At 38.5% G+C, this 18,806-nt stretch overlaps 1 protein-coding gene across 1 annotated transcript in view; it reads right to left on the bottom strand.

Moving 5' to 3' along the window:
• The window catches only part of CDKAL1 (CDK5 regulatory subunit associated protein 1 like 1), a 380,700-nt gene that overhangs the window by 242,070 nt on the left and 119,824 nt on the right, over positions 1-18,806 (bottom strand). The window contains exon 7 of the mRNA XM_041475400.1: positions 11,099-11,147. Within this exon, the coding sequence (XP_041331334.1) occupies positions 11,099-11,147 (49 nt within the window). The remainder of the gene's footprint in view (positions 1-11,098; positions 11,148-18,806) is intronic.

Here is an 18,806-nt window from a genome sequence, read left to right as displayed (position 1 = left end):
CACTGCAATTAAGCTTTACTTCTAAAGCATTTTATCTGATTAAGTTACCTTCCCTCTGACTTTACAGGTTGCATAACTTACCTAAGCAAAGCAGGTGTCCCAAACTTAAAAGGAGTCTTTCTTTTCATGTTTGTTTTCTTTCCTCTTTTTTTTTAAAGTTTTGTACAACATTTTTGAAAACTGAGTTAATCACAAGTCTATTACCATAATGATGAGTGCTCCATCTCAAATATCAAACAAACACCACTCCTTTTTGAGGGCTCACTCTACAATGCAAGCTTTGAAATACAGCTTAAAGACAAACAGATCTAGTCAGGTTAGATAGGAAAGCCTAAACTATCTATGCCTATTAACTGCTATAAAAATAACTTTTCCTCTTCAACACAGTCTACCAGCAGATAAAATTTTATTAATAAAAAACAAAATCAAACCTGAAAAAATTAATTAGTGGTTTAGGTCATGTGTCAGAGCAGTTTTTCACTAATTAGAAGATAATTAATACAGATTACAACATAACAGAAGTACTAACCAAGTCCAGCAAGGACACTTGTAGACAAGAATCATTCACAGCAAATGCAAATAAAATCAAGCTAGGAACCATTTAAAATGAATCAGAGCTCTCTAGTTTTCAGAACTGTTTAATATTAAACTCATCTTTACATAGAAGTGAGTAGATGCAATTCACATTACTTGGCACTATCTGCAAGAAGGATGAGGTTTGAATGAATTAATCAGGATATTAAATCCTATTGTTAGTCTAAAAAAGGGCATTTAAATGTGTCTAGTTTGATCATTCAGCATGCAAAGTGAAAATATTTTCAAGGCATTTATTTTCACTTGTTAAAAAGGACACAAAGAAGTAGCACAGTTTTAATGGCATGTACATATACCTCTAATCATAAACATATGTGCTTCAGGATTGATGAGGAAGGCCCTATCTTGAAATACAAATATATGAACGGGTAATGGAATTTCTCTGTCATAAGATTATAGCATTAAAAGTCCTGCGAACCTCAGGCTCACCATCATATCCCTGCGACCTAGAACCACAGAAGCATGCTAATGATATTAGAGCAAACAGATTCAAATTGTACTGGTACCTTCCTAGTTTATTACAAGTATAAGTCAGGAGGAAGAGTATCCTGGCTTAGTAAATTTTAGTAAACTTTACCTGGCCATCAGCACCATATCAGATACTAGTAGATCTATATTATGTTTAAAAAAATTGTCAGCTTCACTCTGTCCATAGGCTGGCACTCCTCAAGAACTGCTGGGAAATTATATCTGCTTGAAAGATGGAAGAGGACACCCACTGAGGGTCCCTCCCCATCCCTGCACTCCCCACTGGAGCTATACAGTGTGACTCTGAAACACAACTCCCAGCCAGACACAGATTCCTTAGCTATTAGCTTCCAAGTTCAGTGCAGATATCTCAAGCAGCTCAAAACCACAATTTTACAGAAAATCCTCAAAGATGCAGGAAACCCCAGCCTTGGCAGCAATAATTTCTATTGTTTTCTGCTTGTTCTGTTACACACTCTTTCCCTTTCCCAGTTACATCACTATGCTTAGAGGTTATTCACCATTTCCTGAAAGACACTTTTTTCCTCAGAGCACAGCAGCCACTGCACTGTGCTGAACTTCTTAGATGTCTCTCACCAACCTGATTTTCTCCAGAATCTTTAAGGAAGAGGCTTAAGCACTATTTTGTGCACTCTTGCACACGTTTCCTTCCACCACTGTTTGGCTCTTAATGAATAGAGAGTTTCCTTTCCTCAAGGTTAGCACTGGAAAAAATAGCACGTAGGAACAGTGTAGCTAAGGAAATTAAGGTAAAAGCGTATGAAGGGAAAACAAAGTAACACATTTCTTCAAAGAAAAATTAAAGGAAGAAGTGTAAAGAAGAACCAAAAGCAGTAATAAAGACTGAAAGAAACATCAAGCAAGAGCAGACCATAAGCTCCTCTCCCATATTTTCTCCCTGCCCTGCAGCACAAACATGCTGTCCCACAGCAGACATGACTGATTTCAAAGGAATTCCCAAGCTCCCCAGAGCAATCACATGCTGTCAGACACACACAAGTGCAAAAACAAGGACACTAATTGGTTTAGGACTCTGCTGTGTGGATGATCCCATCCAAACCAACCCCAGCGAGCCAGCAGCACATTGGCATCCCTGAATGTCGTCAGTGGCATTTCCTGTCTCAAGTAAATTCAGGGAGCAAAGAAAAGCCAAACCTAACTGAAAGGTATATGCCCTGCTCCTGACCAAGCAACTAATAAAAATTATTCCCGTTCTAGATCAGTGAAGATGGGAATGTTCTGTAACAGTCAAACTCCTTCATCTGGTATAGCCAGGAACAGGGATTAACTCAGACTAATGGTGTCAGAGTTACTGATCTTTCCTTGTGTTTCACTGCAGCACACCTTGGGCCAGGCATCCAGTCCCATTAGGATGCCAATAGCCGATGTTATGTTTGATCCAGTTTCTGCATTCAAAACTCTTTCATAAAAAGACTGCTTTCCACTCTATACCAAATCAAAAAGCTTCATAGAAATGTGCAGGAATTACCAAGCATACAGCACATTTGTAACTAGCTTAAAATACAGACAACTACTAAGTGTTGCACTAGGAATTAGCATCCAACAATAATACTGTTTTGGAAGACTCTGGAATGTGAGTGTCACACCGGTGAAGACAGGAGCTTTTTAAAATTCACTTAATGTAATTTCAAAAACAAGATATTTAGTAGAAAAGGTCCACAGGTGTCCCATAGTGCTAAAATTAATACACTACTTTTTCTCCATTAAACATGCAATACCTCTTTATTCTTGGCATGTCTCCAGTGTATGACTCAATCATAACAATATCTGTAAGCACTAAAACCATACCGTACAAGAAGCCATACAGAAAAAGAGATAACTATTAACAATGAATTACTGTCCATGTAAAAATTTCACCAAGTTAAATTAAGGATATAAGTATTCAGGAACATTTTTGACACATCCACAGTATTTTCCTCTATCACAGAAAAAGCACTTGAAATGTCCTATTAAGGCACTACTGCTTTTTTTTTTTAGGATTCACTAGCTCCATCCTACTTATTCTGAGATCATGCAATGTTATTGTCTTTCTGAAAAAGTGCCTGAACCTTAAATCTCCTGTGAGCTCAAAATGCCAGCACAATTCCACAGCTCAGAAGGACAATACTAAGAATCGACTACAGGAAGAGCTCCTCTGACCCTCTGTCCTCACCTCTCTGTGAAGAAATGCATTTGATTAGGATCAAAGATTCTGCTTAAAACCTCAGGAGATCCAGGAGAGAAACTTCCAAGGGAAAGACATTTTAAATCAGATAAAACAGGCTGCAGTATGAGGAAGGGAAGTGCTGAAAGCAGGATTGTCAGAGCCAGCTGCAGCAGCACAAGTAACTTGCCTAATGTTTTGGGGTGTGCAGGATGAACAGAACAAATTTAGCCTTAGAGTGAAACACTGAGCTGAACTTCTCACTGTATCCAAAACCAGGATGCACTCTTTACATTTACCAGCCACGAGCATTCTCTAACAGAGCTAATCCATGAGTCTAACCAATGTGAATGGGACAGAAGAATAGGGATTCAAAGTGTGGAAAAGAGCACATAGGGGATTGGAAGAAAAGGTATCTTTTCCGTGCACATTACAGGCTCATTTAACAATGAGCAATCACAGTTGTGCTACTGAGATTTTCAGTCTGTTTCCCCCAAATGCTTGTTTTCTTCTTCTGTGGCACTATTTATCTCCCATTCAGCTTCTGTGAGCTTGTGTGAGCTACTTACAAAACGAAGTCATAACAGTGGCAGTCATAATAAGGATAGTCAGTTCCATCAGATTTATAAATTAAATCAGTGAAATAACTACAATGAGAAAAATAATTACTAAACCTATCTAAACTCCTGGATCATCTCATGTACTTAATAGTCTCTGCATGCCCAAAAGCATTTGAACAGACACAGAAAAAACAGCAATAAACTTTATTGTAAGAGCAAAAACCAGTTGATAGTAACAAAAATTTCTTGCCCCAGCAGGGACGATTTTAAGGTTGAGCCACATCATTATTGATGTTTTACAAAAGCAATTAAAATATGCCTTTGCAGAAACAGTTTCTCCACAATTACTGTATATTCCTCATCATGCTCTACATTTTTATTTCATTTACAGTCTACAAAGCTGACCTCTCTGAACTGATAATGGCACAGATCATGGTATTACTATTTGGAACTCATCAGTACCCTTCAGTACATCACACTTTTAGTAAGCAGTCAGAAAGGGGCAATCAAAATGCAACATGGTGTTCTCACTAAAGCATCTGGCCACATGAAAAAACCTTTGTTTAAAAACCATACAGTGGGACACCTTCCAGCCAGGTCTTTTATAAGCCAATACTTGTTAAAGTAGTTCTTAAATAACAGAAGGGGGAAGAAAAGCTACTTGTTTGAGTAATGACACTCTTTCTACCCATAATGCTTTGATGACAACAAAAAAATTGTAATTTTGTTTAAATAGGAGTATCTCCAAAATTTCCAATTCAAGGCACACAGAACAGAGGCAGGTGGCATGTACCACATTATGCCATTAACCTCAGTGATTGATACATACAAATGAGTGACGGGTGAATCCTTTAATCATAGTCATGGCCCCAAGTTACTGACTCACTGTAGCTCTGTGTATTCCCACTGAAAACATCATTTCAATCCCATCCAACTTTCTTAAGTCTTTTAAACTTAACTGAACTCCCTGGCATGAGTTCATAGAATCATAGAATTCTTAGTTAAGGGGTTGGAAAGGACCTTAAAGACCATCTGGTCCCACCCCCTGTGCCATGGGCACATCTCCCACTAGATCAGGTTGCTCAAGGCCTTATCCAACCTGCCTCGAACACAGTTTTTCCAGTTAGTGCCCTTACTTTTCCACAATCTCAGTTTAAAAGGCAATTCTACCCCCTAGAAATCGCATTAGGGACATGGTACTCTCCCGGGGTGTGTGGAGGGGGCTGCCAAGGGCCAGACACAGCCAGCTCCAGCTGGCTCCCAAAGCCCAGCCACAGGGCACCGTGGAGCTCCACAGCTGTCACAGGTGCAAGAAAGGGAAAAACACTGCCTGGCAGCGAGGAAAGAAGCATGAGGGAAAGCCCTGTGAGCAGCAAGCGAGGAGGAGGAGAAAGAGAAGAAGGAGGAGGTGCTGCGGGTGCTCCACTGGATTCCCCTGCAGGCGCTGGAGAAGGGCAGAGCGAAGTCGATCATCGCCCGCAGCCTGCGGCGGAGCGTGGGGCAGGAGCAAGGAGCAGGAGCCCGGAGCAGGAGCAGGAGCGAGGAGCAGGAGCCCGGAGCAGAAGCGAGGAGCAGGAGCCCGGAGCAGGGCTCCTGGCAGTAAGTGCACGAAGCCGGCAGGGACCCACACCGGAGCAGCCTGCTCCTGAAGGACTGCACCCCTGCAGAAGACCCGCGCTGGAGCAGTTCTTGGATCCCCAGAGCCCACAGGAATGCCCCAGGCTGGAGCAGGACAGTGTGGAGAAGCAGAATCAGCGCAGAGGGGCTGTACTGGGCTGACCACAGCCTCCACTCCCCATCTCTCTGCACCACTCGGGGGAGGAGATGGAGGAGTCTGGGTCTGGGATGAGAGACTGAAGCTGAGCATGGGAAGAAGAGGGGTGGGGGAAGGTAGCTATAGTTTCTCACCATTCTATTCTATTTTTAATTGGCAATAAATTAAATTAATTTTCCCCAAGTCGAGTCTGTTTTCCTCATGATGGTAACTGGTAAGTGATCTTCCTGTCCTTATCATGACCCAAGAGTTATCCCATCTTATTTTCTCCACTGCCCTCGTGAGGAGTGGGAACAAGAAAGCAGCTGGGTGGGGGTCTGGCAGCCAGACAAGGTCAACCCACCACACAGTGAAATAAATAAAACAACCCAGCCAAAACTGCCCCCCTCACCCCTCCTTTGTATGTCCTTTCAAAGGAGATAGAAACAGAGACTTGATGAGGCCACTACCCTCCCTCTGACCCTCCTTAAGCTGCATTTTGGCACAAACAGTCACTTTCCTGACTGGGAGCCAAATGATACTTTTCCTCAAATAGGAACTCCCGACTCCTCCAATTTTTATTCTTCATTTGGCCTGTCATCAACTTCTTAAGTCAAGGCTACTCTTCCCACAGTCACAGAAATTGAAAAGAGATAATTTTATCTACTGTAACCAGCAGATTATAGTGAAATCAAGCAGCACATACAAATACTATTTAACATTCTGGCATTCATACGTACAGATAAATACATATACATACACACTCAGGTGGACAATCCAGTATAAATTCTACACTTTAGCCTATATATAATATTGGTATCCTTGATCTCTTTTTCATACAGACAGACACTGCAACTATCATGAATCCGTAACTGCTAAACACATGAGGACAATTAACAGTTGAGCAAATAATGGTCAACGTTTAAACTGGGAATGGATGGACAACTTCATCAGACAGGTCAACGTGACAAACTGAGAAAGGTTATGTTAAGTATAAAGGGCTCAACCCTGAAGTAATTTCCTATGGTTGTTTTTTATAATCAGGTCTAATGACCCATTGTAAAACTATGTTTTGTGAAAGCATTAGACAGACACAATATGGACTAAACTCAATTCAACCTATGTCCCTCATCTCCCTAAGGCCTAAGCTAAAAGCAGACTGTACACAAATACTCTGGTCCCACGCCTCCCACCCCCACAAACCCTTAATAACATGAGATTTGAGAGCATGTCTAGAAAGGAAGGGGGAAAGACCTCAATCTCTGAAGACCCAAAATCAAAGCCAGAAAAGAATAATTTCTCCATTAAGCAGTTAACATTTCTCCTTTAAAATACAGAAGAAATGTATTCTCTTGCTGACTGTAAACTGCTTATAGCCAAGCTTGTATACACACAGAGGCTTTTTTTAAAGACAGATTTTAGAGTGATTCATAAAAAGCTGACTTGAGCAGTCACCATAAAGACATTCTGCAGTTCCAGAGACAAATCGTCAGCTTATTAGAGCATACCATAGAAACTGGTCATCCCAAATAACTTTTATATGCTATACAAAAATTTTACTAAGTGATGCAACACACATCAGTTATAGGCCTGTTTTCACCTAGCTCACAGACACTATAACTCCTTAGCAATATTTTCCTAACATTCTATGTCATCGTAACACCATACTGGGAAACTAAGCACATGAGTGGGTATGTTGCCCTAATGTAAAAATTGCTGTAATCCAGACTTAAAATTTGGGGAATGTGGAGATGAAGTAAGGTTTACTGAACTGTGAAATCAGAATCCTGCATGACTAAACCATTCTGTTTTATCAGGAAGAAGGAGAGACACACTGGCTACACAGTTGTGGCCATCACTTTGAGAAACTCAGTTCTGAGGCTGTCAATGAATTATTTTGTCTAGTTCCTCACAGGCAGTATAGAGGTTTCAGATTATAAATTACCATATCATATGAAAAGTACGTGAAGATGCCTCTAGTTAAAATACATCTTGGGACACAGTATAAATATTAATTAGACATGACCTGCATACAAATACTGCACTGCTATTGAAGATCACTTCTGGAAGTGACAATTTACCTGCTAATTAGGAACTTTCAAAGATTCAATTCAACACTTATGATAAAAGTTAGGATGGCATAAAAATGAGAAATCACTAATCCTCTTAAAAGTCTCTCTCTCTTTTAGCTGTCAGTGCAACAACAAATGTGCACATCCTTCTTTTCCATTTTCTGATGAAACAGGATAAAAAGATAAAGTGACATAAAAAGTGTTTATCAGAATTATCTCAATGGAGAGTTGGGAACTAACAATTACACTGTCTTCACACATATGTGGTAAAGACCACCACAAAGATATATTTCGTGAAACTACCATCTCTTGACCCAGCAGAATGGAATTGGTCTGAAAACATCTTCCTGACAATGCCCTTAAGACTGAGAAATAAAGCTAGAAGAAACCCTTTCATATTTCATACAAAGACTTCTAAATAATTCCAAGAAATCAATTTTCTTTGGGACTGCAGCAAGCTTTCAACCAAATCCAACAGGGAAGCCATTTTCATGAAAAACTGAAAAGATGACTATTAGGAAAAAAAAAAAAAAGGAAAAAAATTCTTTCTACAAACTTTCCCTTTTTGTAAACTGCGTACTACAAAATTCAAGCATCCAAGAAGAAACTAAGATACCACTTAAGAAATGGGAAGACAGGGTAAGCTAGAGTTTTAGATTTAAAACTAGCATCAGGGTAACCTGTTTCCACCTTGGAATTTGGACAGAAAATCCAGACAACTTAGGCTGACCAACGTACAGAGCTGTCCTACAGAGCACAGACACTATGAAGTTCCACTTACTCAATTTTTTTTAAACATTCAATATATAATATTTTTAAAGTTTTCAATATATACATAACCACACTACAAGAGTATACCACCCATGCAATGTTTAGCTTTTCTTTAAATAAAAAGGTGAAAACAATTGTGTCGTACAGCTATGACAAACACCCAACTTAAAAGTCACAGGTGTAAGCTGGTTCTGAATTCAGAATTCATATTTAATCCCCTGTGCCACACCATCTCAATCTCCTGAAAGCATTAGCAGCTTCAGAAGCTGTTGTCAAAATGTAGACTCATGAAAACAAAGGGTTACATTTCATTTGATCTAACATTAAATTAATCTTCTACCATGTATCTATTTTGTATAATAAAATATTCTAATCAACAGTCCTGTTATCTCCAGTATTTTACTTCACTTGGATAATGGAATTTCACAGTTAGACTCTTCATAAAACACAATGAAAAAGACCTTCACATTCTTCTCCATTGGTAGATGATTCCAAAATACATAAAACAATGCAGCTTATTGAAGTAAATTAAATAAATATAAGTAAAAGCTCCTATTTTTATGGCTGGCTTTTACCAAAGTAAGCCATTATCCGATGCTATGATCTCTGCCAGCTTGAGTCTCCTTCCAATTGCAATTTTTATGTCACAGATGGGTTACAGTTGGAAAGGACCTCTGGAGACCACTTTGTCCAACTCTCTCACTCAAGGAGAGCCACTGAGAGCCAGCTCCCTAGGACCATGTCCACAGTACTTGAATACAGCCAGGGATGGAGTCTCTACCACCCACCTCCCCCAGTAACCTGAGCCAGTGCTTGGTCATCCTCAAAGTTAAAATGTGTTTCCTGGTGTTTAGAGGGAACCTCCTGTGCTTTTTTGTGCCTGTTGCCTCTGGTCCTCTCTGTGGGCACCACAGAAACAAGTCTGTCTCACTTCTCTTTGCACCCTCTCTTCAGGTATTTACAGACTTTGATGTGATTCCCCCTCCCTGAGCCTTCCCAGGCTCTCCTATGAGGAGAAATGATCCAGACTCAGTCTCTTAACCATCTCTGTTTAACTCACTCCAGTATGTCAATGTCTCTCTCAAAACAGAGAGCTGGTTTTCATTCATTTTTTTCCAATGAAACTTCAGAAATCCTGCATTCCATTACCTTTCGGGAAATTCCTGATGGAATTGGCACTATGTATGGAATTCAGCAGCTCACTTTCTCCTTCTAATTCAAATCACTTTTAGTAAGCTAGAAAGGAACAAATATCTTTCCAAAAATTCACACTTTTAAAGTTTAAATGTTCACTAACATTCCTATGAACATTATTTTCCAGCATCATATCAATGTTTAAAACACAATCTAAAAATCCATTCAGTGAAAATCATCATTTTAACAGCTGCTGCTAGATTATTTGTACTCTTTAACATTCAGTCACCACAACCTGAGTAATTATGTTATCAGAAAAGTAGTAATATCTGGAGGCAGTTTAAATATTACAAACCTCATTTTTGTAAAGGGAGGGCATGCTGACCCAAGTTATCATCCTACTCCCTTAAGAACTAATAAAATTCGGGAAAAAGCAGATAGGGATCTAAAATACTCTTGTAAAAATCATGAAGCATCGTCATTTCCAACATATTGTCAGGAACACCATGACGTTTCTGGGAAAACAGTTTGGCTTATTAAATAAAAAATATGTACTGAACGTATTTCTTCTTTGTTTGTATGGCAAAGTAGTTTCTACCTCCCAAAAATAGATGCCATAAGTTAAGGACAATCTGGGAAAAATTTTGGTTGGGAGTACATAAAAGTACAGGATTCACTCCTGAAAGCATTCAAAGCAACATGAAATCTTAAGGCCTTCAAACCACAAATTCTAGAAGCCTTACACCACACTACACACTTCTGTAATAAAAGTTTTTTTCCTTTTAAAAATTTGAACTGCTTTAAACTTTCATGCTGTAGTTAAAAAAAACCTTTCATGCTGTAGTTAAAAAAAAAAATATCATATTCCACAATGTCTTGTGGACTAGACACTTGTTTATATTGAAAGTACAGCCAATTAAACTAAAACTTGTAATTTAAAGCTTCATGGAACAGTAATTTTTATGGCCTGATAAGTAATGGAGACAAACTTAGGTAACCCAGAAAGACCCAGACAAATATATTTATTTAACAGCAAATGTTTACTGGTCGGGCTACAGAAACAATACTGGGTTTTTACCCTCCTTTGCTGCAAAGAGTACACACACAAAGCCAGAGAGAACAAGGAACAGAGTTACAAAAGAACATTAAACCAGAAGATAATTTATCTGTCCTGCTGAGAAGAGCTCAGGGAGGTAAGCCAAAACACCGAAAAGAGGAAAATACCAGAGAACTAAACAAAAGAAAGTAGAAGTGTAACACTCAACTAAAATAGTGCAGGAGATTTATACAATACTGTACACCAACCTACACTGATGAAACAATTTCTTGATGTCTCCTCTTGATCATTTACCTGTGAAACCAACAGCCCACAGAGCTCCTGACAGAAAACATCTCTGAAATTATCACTTATACAAAGTATACATGACAAAGTATAGCACTGCCCAAACATTCAACTAGAGCACAAAGCAAGTGTTAGGGTGAAAAAGAACACACCAGCAGCACTTCTGCTAATGCTTACATGTTGCCAACTAGCTGCAATTAGTTCAAGTGCGATGCTTACCTTTGATAGTTTCCTCCACAACTTCTACTACACGATCTATCTGCTGAACCTAAAAAAAGTCAGAAGGTAAATACCTAAGTAGTGAACAACTGGACATACTTTCATATTAACTAGTCTTTCAAGAGTGTCTTTTTCTGGATTAATGGGGAGTAAAGAATTTTGAGCTGTGTTTTTAGCCAATTTTTATTCTCTGTGGATCTTGGTCAATCTGCCAAAGGTAACTTTAAAATTCACCACCCAATTTAAACCAAATTTTGTCCTCAAAAATGGCAAGCTCCCATAAGTTTGGTAAAAATCACCAAATTGCTAGAAAAAAGTTCAGGCCTTTAATGCTGTTCATGGTCCATGACAGGCAATGGTGAACCAGGCACTCAGCACCTGGGTGCTGGGTCAAACAGCCAAAGTGCTCCCTCCCCCAGTCTCCACAGTAAAATAGTGGATGGTGGAGAAAACAACAAAAAGCTGAGGATATTATCAGGGCAGAATATAGGGGAGAAAATGAATGGCGTACTGGAGGGGAAAGACACTGGAACATAGGAAGAAATTAAAAATACTGTTGCAAAATATAAGAGAGCAAAACATTCTCCTGAACTTGATGAAGGCTGTGTTTGGAAACGGAGAGAAAAGCCCTCATGGTTTTCACAACACAGAATAATCTTTAATGATCTTTATATAATGTCTGCAATAAAGACAACAAATTTATGTTTTAGTGTTACATTTGACAAAATTCACCATTAATGAGATAAATACTTCAATGATTTCTTTATAGATATATCAGTCTTTATTTAATAAAGTCCATGGCCAACACACTGTAGAGATTTTGGCATATAAACTAAAAGGAATCAACATTAACACTGCAAAATTAAACACTCAGGAATTCTTGAAGCTGAGGTTATTTCCAGAGCTTTCATCCAAACCACCTTTTCCGTGTAATTCTACTATAGATATTTACATACAATGCAGGAAAGCCAACTTGTCACACTTAAGTCTGTTTGCAATTTTTCCACAATATTCCTTTTTAAACACTGCTTCTCTAAGCTGTACATTACATTAACCAGATTTACTATGATTTTAGCAGTCTTTTCTTTGGAGTTTGTTTTCCAGCTTGTTTCCAAAACAAGCAGAAAAGCACAAGTTGCAGATGCTTCAAGAGAAGAACCCGGTCTGCAACAAGGAGCTTGGAACTTGGGTCCCTCGTATCAAAGCCATTAAGCCTCTCTGCTCTAAACCACTGAGTTTGTCATTTCCTGTAAATACAAGACTGCACAATCTTGTCTACTTCACATTAATTCTTCCAATCTGTCTAGTAGAAATTTAAAAAAAGCTCACCTATACTTGGGAGTCTGATTTTAAATTCCCAGCTGATGTCAGTGGGAGTCAGTTCCTTTCCTTGTCTGGGTGTTGGATCAAGTCCATGTAAAAGTATTTTTATTTTTCTTTTCTTTTTTTTTTTTAACCTTTTGAAATACAGACTTTCAAAATAGGGATGCCCACCATTTCAGATTTTTAATACAGTATATTAGTTATGAATTCTAGACATTAAGTTATAGTACTGCTAATATCTGCATTTTAATAAATTTATTGAAAAAGAAATATGTTTAAATAATTTTCTGAATCACAAGCATTCACATTACAGACATACATATCTGGCAGTCAACTTGTAAAGAAACCACACATAAGCAGTCGTATGGAGCACATGCATATTTACATACTTGTGTACATATCCATTTTGGATATAGTTTTTAAAATTATGACTCAAGATATTTAACATATGTACTTTCTACTAAATGTTTAAAAATAAATAGAAAAATTCCACTTGAAAATAGAAGTGTACATATTTAGAACTACACTACAGACAGGGAGCAAAGTCTATGTTATATTACCTAAAACACTATTGCTATATGTCTCAGTACTAGCCTGTTTACATTCATAACCATTTTAATCATTTAAAATATGAGAAATCTGGGTGGTTTATAACCTGAGCCACAAATTACTTTCTGCATTCTGCATCTGAGGAATTTTTGCATTGCTCCAAATCCCCTGTTGAATAAAGATAGAAAAAACCCACCAACCATTATATTGAATCTTCATTTTATTGGATAAATTAAATTATTCTCAATATGTCTGTCAAGAAGATGGCTCACGTAAGTAATTAAAAATATAGGTCTGAGAGATAATGAGATCTGCACCTAGAAATGGATGTTTGTTCTGCCTTACATGTTATTTCCCACATTAAATAGTTTTCATTTTAAATTATTGGAAATTATTTGGCTGAAGCCCCAAGTGCTGAGGAAGAAAATGTGGAATGCTTCCAGCCTGCTTTTATGAAGATAAAAGTATCTTAGAAAATGTGAGGTGAATCTGAAGTGAGAAGAGGGAAAGGTTTAGAAAATTCTTATTTGGAAAAAAAAAAAAGGGGGGGGAGGGGGAATGAAAAAGGAAAAAAAAAAGACAAAGTCATAGTAATGAAATTTTCTTGAATATTTAAAGGTCTGCTGTATTCCTTTCCTCACATCTCACTAACCTTATGGATAATTCTGCTCTGGACTGGTATCAAAGACGTGTAAACCTACAGAGCAGAGTTCCAATAATGTCTCTCTCCGTCAGGCATCAGGAAGTCCATGAAGCAGAGAGACATCCTGGTGGTGTATGAAGGGAAATGACACCATTCCTCAGCATTGGTTCCACAGATCTTGTGGGACCTTGGTTCCAGCACAATTAAGAACATTTCAGACTTAATGTCCACTTCAAATGGTTCTCCATTAGGAGGTGAACAGAACAAGAGCTACAGACAGAACAGAGTTGACAGCTGAGTAGAACTATGCAAAAAGAAAAAAAAAGAAACAAAATGCTCAACCATCACAAATCAGGGCTGATGCAGAAATCTGGGCTGAGATTGATATGGGCCAAGAGCACAGGCAAGGCTCATGAACCCCTGGAAGAGTAGCCAAAGTAGGAAACTGTCTGGTGAAAAAGCAAGGATAAAGAGCTTTATCAAAGCATGAAGGCTGAGTTGAAACAAAGGCCAGGAAAAATCTTTGACTCTTCCTGATGGGATCAGAGCTAGGCATAAGTGCAGCTCAGCAATCATTGTATCCATAATAACCCTGCACTATCAAGCCCCCCACTAAACCATATCCCTAAGCACCACATCTACACGACTTTTAAATACCTCCAGGGATCATGACTCAACCATTTCCCTAAGTAGTCTGGTCCAATGCATGACCACACTTTACATAAAGAAATTTTTCCTAGGATCCAATATCAACACCTTAGGAGTGAGCATAATATCCATACAGAGCTACTTGAAGTAAAACAGTCTTTTTTTCTCATCTTGGAAAAAACCCTATACATTGATTCACATTGACATAGTTAAGAAACAAAATGGTCACTACATAGATAAAATAGTCTGTCTTAGGTAATTAGAACATGCTATTTATAATCCTGAAGATTTAAACTCGAGTTCACCAGCTCTCAGTTTCATCTCACCTTGTTTAGGGATCTCTGCCAAATGCTGGATGTTAAGAGACTACTCAGCCTATCCCCTCTCTAAAGTCAGTAAAAGGGAAATACACAGCTTCAAAAGGCACCTCAGGCCTTCTAAACATCTAAATTATTTTAGAGATAATTATCTTCATTGACCATAAAGAGAGCTGAGCAAAACAGACTCTCAAATTACAGCACTTAGTCAAGATAAATCTAGGGCTTAATACATAACTTCAAAAGGCATGTGACTAGCCACCCTGGCTTCAGAGGGATAACATCTCTGTTTTAAACCTTTGCTGACAATACTGGCCATGGTAATGGGCATTACTCTGGGTTAGGAATATATCCTGAAAGGAGGATCTACACAAACTTTAAAGGGAAGGGGACTACCAGAGATGCACATAAACAACTGAATTTCATTGCTAAACTGAAGGATAATTCTTATCTAAATTAATTGCTACACCCTTTGATTTATAGGATAGTACATAACTGCTGCAGAAACGAACATTTTCTATTTGCACATCCAATTTTCAGTTTAAAAGCAGGTGCTTAACTGACACTCTTTTCTGACTTTCCAGGTTCAAGTGTCCTATCTGAATATCAACATGGGAATTCAAAAGCCAAAGCTGACCAGCTGAGATTTGTATGAAGTCATTCTTAGCCATAAGTTACTAAAGAAGAGTTTCCACCTGTTCTCAGGTTTTCAGCATGCTTTACAAGAAGTTCTGCTAATTCAAATAATTCAGAGTACAATTCCATCAAATTTGGCTTTCATGAAGTACATACTGGACATTTGCATTCATGCAAGGCTCTGTTTTAAAGGCAGCAGACAGGCTCCCAATCCTGAATGCAGCCTGGCCTTATAAGCACTGCAAGGTAGGCAAGTATCACTATGTCTGTTTTGCAAACATCATCAAAACTTTTATGAACTGAACCACAGAAACACCATACAATGTATCTTCCTCATTTATGAGGCCAAAGCAGTAGGGATGTACGGACATTTGGCTTCTTGGTAAGGCTCCAGTGATTTGCTTTCACAATGGCACTGCTAAAGCTCCGCTCACTGGAGCATTTTACAAATGGTACATTAAACTTAAAAGTGTATACCAATTACAGATGTACAGCTTGAGAAATAAAGTGCTTTCTTTTTGTAATGCACTTAGCATTTTGTATGCTGCACCATCTCTTTTATAGCAGCACTCCTTGTGTTATGTGCTGCTGCTGGGAGTGTTCAGCACTCCCACTAATCACATTCCGGAGTTTCAAACTGGATATGAAAAGAAAATTACTTAAAGCTTGCCTTATACAGTAGAATAGCCAGGGGAAAGGGTTAGTTGGAGGTCAGGAGAATGCAAGGAGCCTTGGCAGAGAGCTTTCCACGGCTATGTATTTCTCCTGGAAGCAGTGGCTTCAGGCTCACCTTGGCCAAAGAGCCTGCAGTGCCCTACCATGCCTGGGACCTGCACCTTCTGACTCAAAGAGCAGCAGCAAAGAGGGGGTTACAGCCTTCCAGAGTAGCAACACTGGATCGGTTGTGTGGGTTTGTGCAGATGAAAGAATAGGCGTGAGAGACTTCCCTTGGGTGATGGGTGGAGGGCAGAAGGTGATAGGTCTTTGATGCTAGATGTTACACTGGGAAAGATAGAGAAGGAAGGAGAATTGGAGTGCTCATTCAGGATTCATTCACTTGTGGAGCTATTGTATGCCTTCAATGGAATACATATGTGGATTAGGCCCCGTGCTTTCAGTCTGCACAGCAAGTTTGAGGATTTCAAAGTATGGATACACGGGCCTTGTGAAGCCTCTTAAGACCTATAAACTCCCAGCAACGTGACCAGAGGTTCCAACACATAGCATCATTTGGAGATCAAGCACCTTAAAGCTCCAGAAAATGTCAATGAAATAAAATATCCCATTCCAATGGCTGAACTATCATTGGGAGCAAGGGTTTTGCATGTTCTTGTATGCAGCTTCAGGAAGTGAGGAAACACTACCATTACCTACATCCATTCATGGGTCCCAAAACATAACCTGTCAGCTAAAACTTTCATTTCCCCTTGTCTCTCCTTTTCCTTCCCCTATGATCCCCTCAAAAGAATCAGCACAGTCACACATCCTACTTCTCAGCAACTAAAAATGAAAAGTGAGGGATAACTACATAGGAGAAGTGATGTCTCTTTGCACTGCATGAGCACTTGAGTTTGAAGCAAGTACACAAAAGGAAAACTTTGTTTGTTTGTTTGTTTGTTTGGAGTAAACTTTGGAAACCACCAGAGGAGAACTGGCTGTGAACCTCTGTAATCCATCATTATGTGCTTCAGGTACTTTACACCCTTGGCAGGTTTTATTACTGCCTAGAATTTTCCTGTTCCACAAAAGAACTCCTTCACCTTGTCATGTAACATTATGGTTTGCCTTACACACAGCCTATGGCAAGGCCTCAACCCACATTATGTTTATAAAGTGGCAATTATTTTAAAGAAACACAGAAACACAGTAACATCACAAATGGTAAGAAGGATATGAAGTTGCCCTTCCTTTCCTTCTTCCCAAATCAGGGAAGAAATAAAGAACAGTGGAAGTTCAGTCCTGTATTTTTCAAAAGCAGATCAAAACAAGCTCTGGTTTACTAGAATTTCTCTGGTGGTTACAACACAACTTCCTCCTCCATCGCAACAAGAGGAGCAGAAGAGCCTCTGACACACTGCCTTTAGAAAACCACCCTGAGGGAGTTCTAATTGCTGGTAAATAAACACATTCTCAGACAACACAGTCTTTAAAATAAATATTGAAATAGAGAAAAAAAAAAAGGCAGGGGGAGAGAAAATAGCAGAACTTATATAAGCAACAATAAATCAACTATGTCTCTCAGATAAATTGAAGACCAACCTGGTATTACAGAAAGATTTTCAAAACTGTACCATTAATGCTTAAAACTTTAAAGTAGAATCAATATCCTATTGCCAACAGAACATCTTCTATTTCTCAATTCTGAAAAAACTGCCTTTCAAAAATATTTTGCAATAGTAAGATAACAAGTCTTGTCCTTTAAATACAGTCACCCTCTCACACACATTCTTTATAAAGTGGGAAGAAAATCTTAAATGTACAAACTGAAAACATAGACAATAATATGCTGTTAGCTTTGTTTTTGTAAATAGCTTTGCCTCAAGGTTGAGACCTTTCTGAGCTGAGGGATCTCTTATTTAAAGCACAGTAAATTTTACCACAACAGTGACAGCCAGAGGACAGTGTCCTTATTGCAAAGACTACATTTCAGTATTTTCAGGTCTAGTTTCCAAGTACTTGGGAACACTGTATTAACACCTAAGTCATCTCCTAACAGAAATCTTTCTGTAAAAATACTAATATTTTTCATATGAAACACTGGTTCTAGGTACTCAAATGAAGATGATGAGAAGAGGTTAATTTTCAGAAATTACATGTTACCTAAAAGAAAATTTTTAAAAAGAGTGGAAAAATGTAAAAACAAAAAAGTCAAACTTCCCAATTTTAATAGGTTAAATTCATCAAAACTGAAATATCAAATTACAATCTTGGTCAAAGGATAGAGATTTGTTCATTTTTGTCCCCTCTGTCTACATATGTGAAGGTATTATACTGGCTATAACAACCAATTATGGATCAAAAACTTCATGGCCTCTAAACAAAGAGGAAATCCATTCACCCATTTTACTTTTTTCTTTTCCAAAGGTGATTCAATGATACAGTAGTACCACATCCCACAGAATACTGAAAACACTTCATTACTTAAGTCAGTGCTCTGTGGTTTCATTTTTGAGGTAAAGCTTGGTAACTGTTTAACAAGTCAGTCACCAGTGGATTTAACTCTTCAGACTGCCTCAAATTTAAACAAAATAATAATTGCTATTTTCCATTCTGCTTAATAGTGTGAAGTAAAAAAACAACCACCAAACCCTCACCTGTGTCTGTGTAATTCATATGCTCTAGTCCCCTACGCTTCTTCCACTGATTTTAACAAAGGTCTTAAGGCTTGTCTTAGAGCAAATAAATTGTGATATTCTTAAGAATATGGTAACTGATACCTTCATCCTGGATGAAGCCTGGAACTTTTCAGGCTTCAAAGTGCACTGCAAGTCAGCTCCAACAACAGCATCCTTTTCTCTCTCCCCTCATGCCGCAGCCGAATGAAATCACCCTCGACTGAAAGAAGGTTTAAATGTCGTATAATGCAAAAAGA

Source organism: Pyrgilauda ruficollis, unplaced genomic scaffold (assembly GCF_017590135.1).
Source record: "Pyrgilauda ruficollis isolate IOZ18807 unplaced genomic scaffold, ASM1759013v1 scaffold35, whole genome shotgun sequence".
NCBI classification, from domain to species: domain Eukaryota; kingdom Metazoa; phylum Chordata; class Aves; order Passeriformes; family Passeridae; genus Pyrgilauda; species Pyrgilauda ruficollis.
The sequence above is the reverse complement of the archived record's forward strand: the minus strand, read 5'-3'. Positions and strand labels throughout refer to the sequence as shown.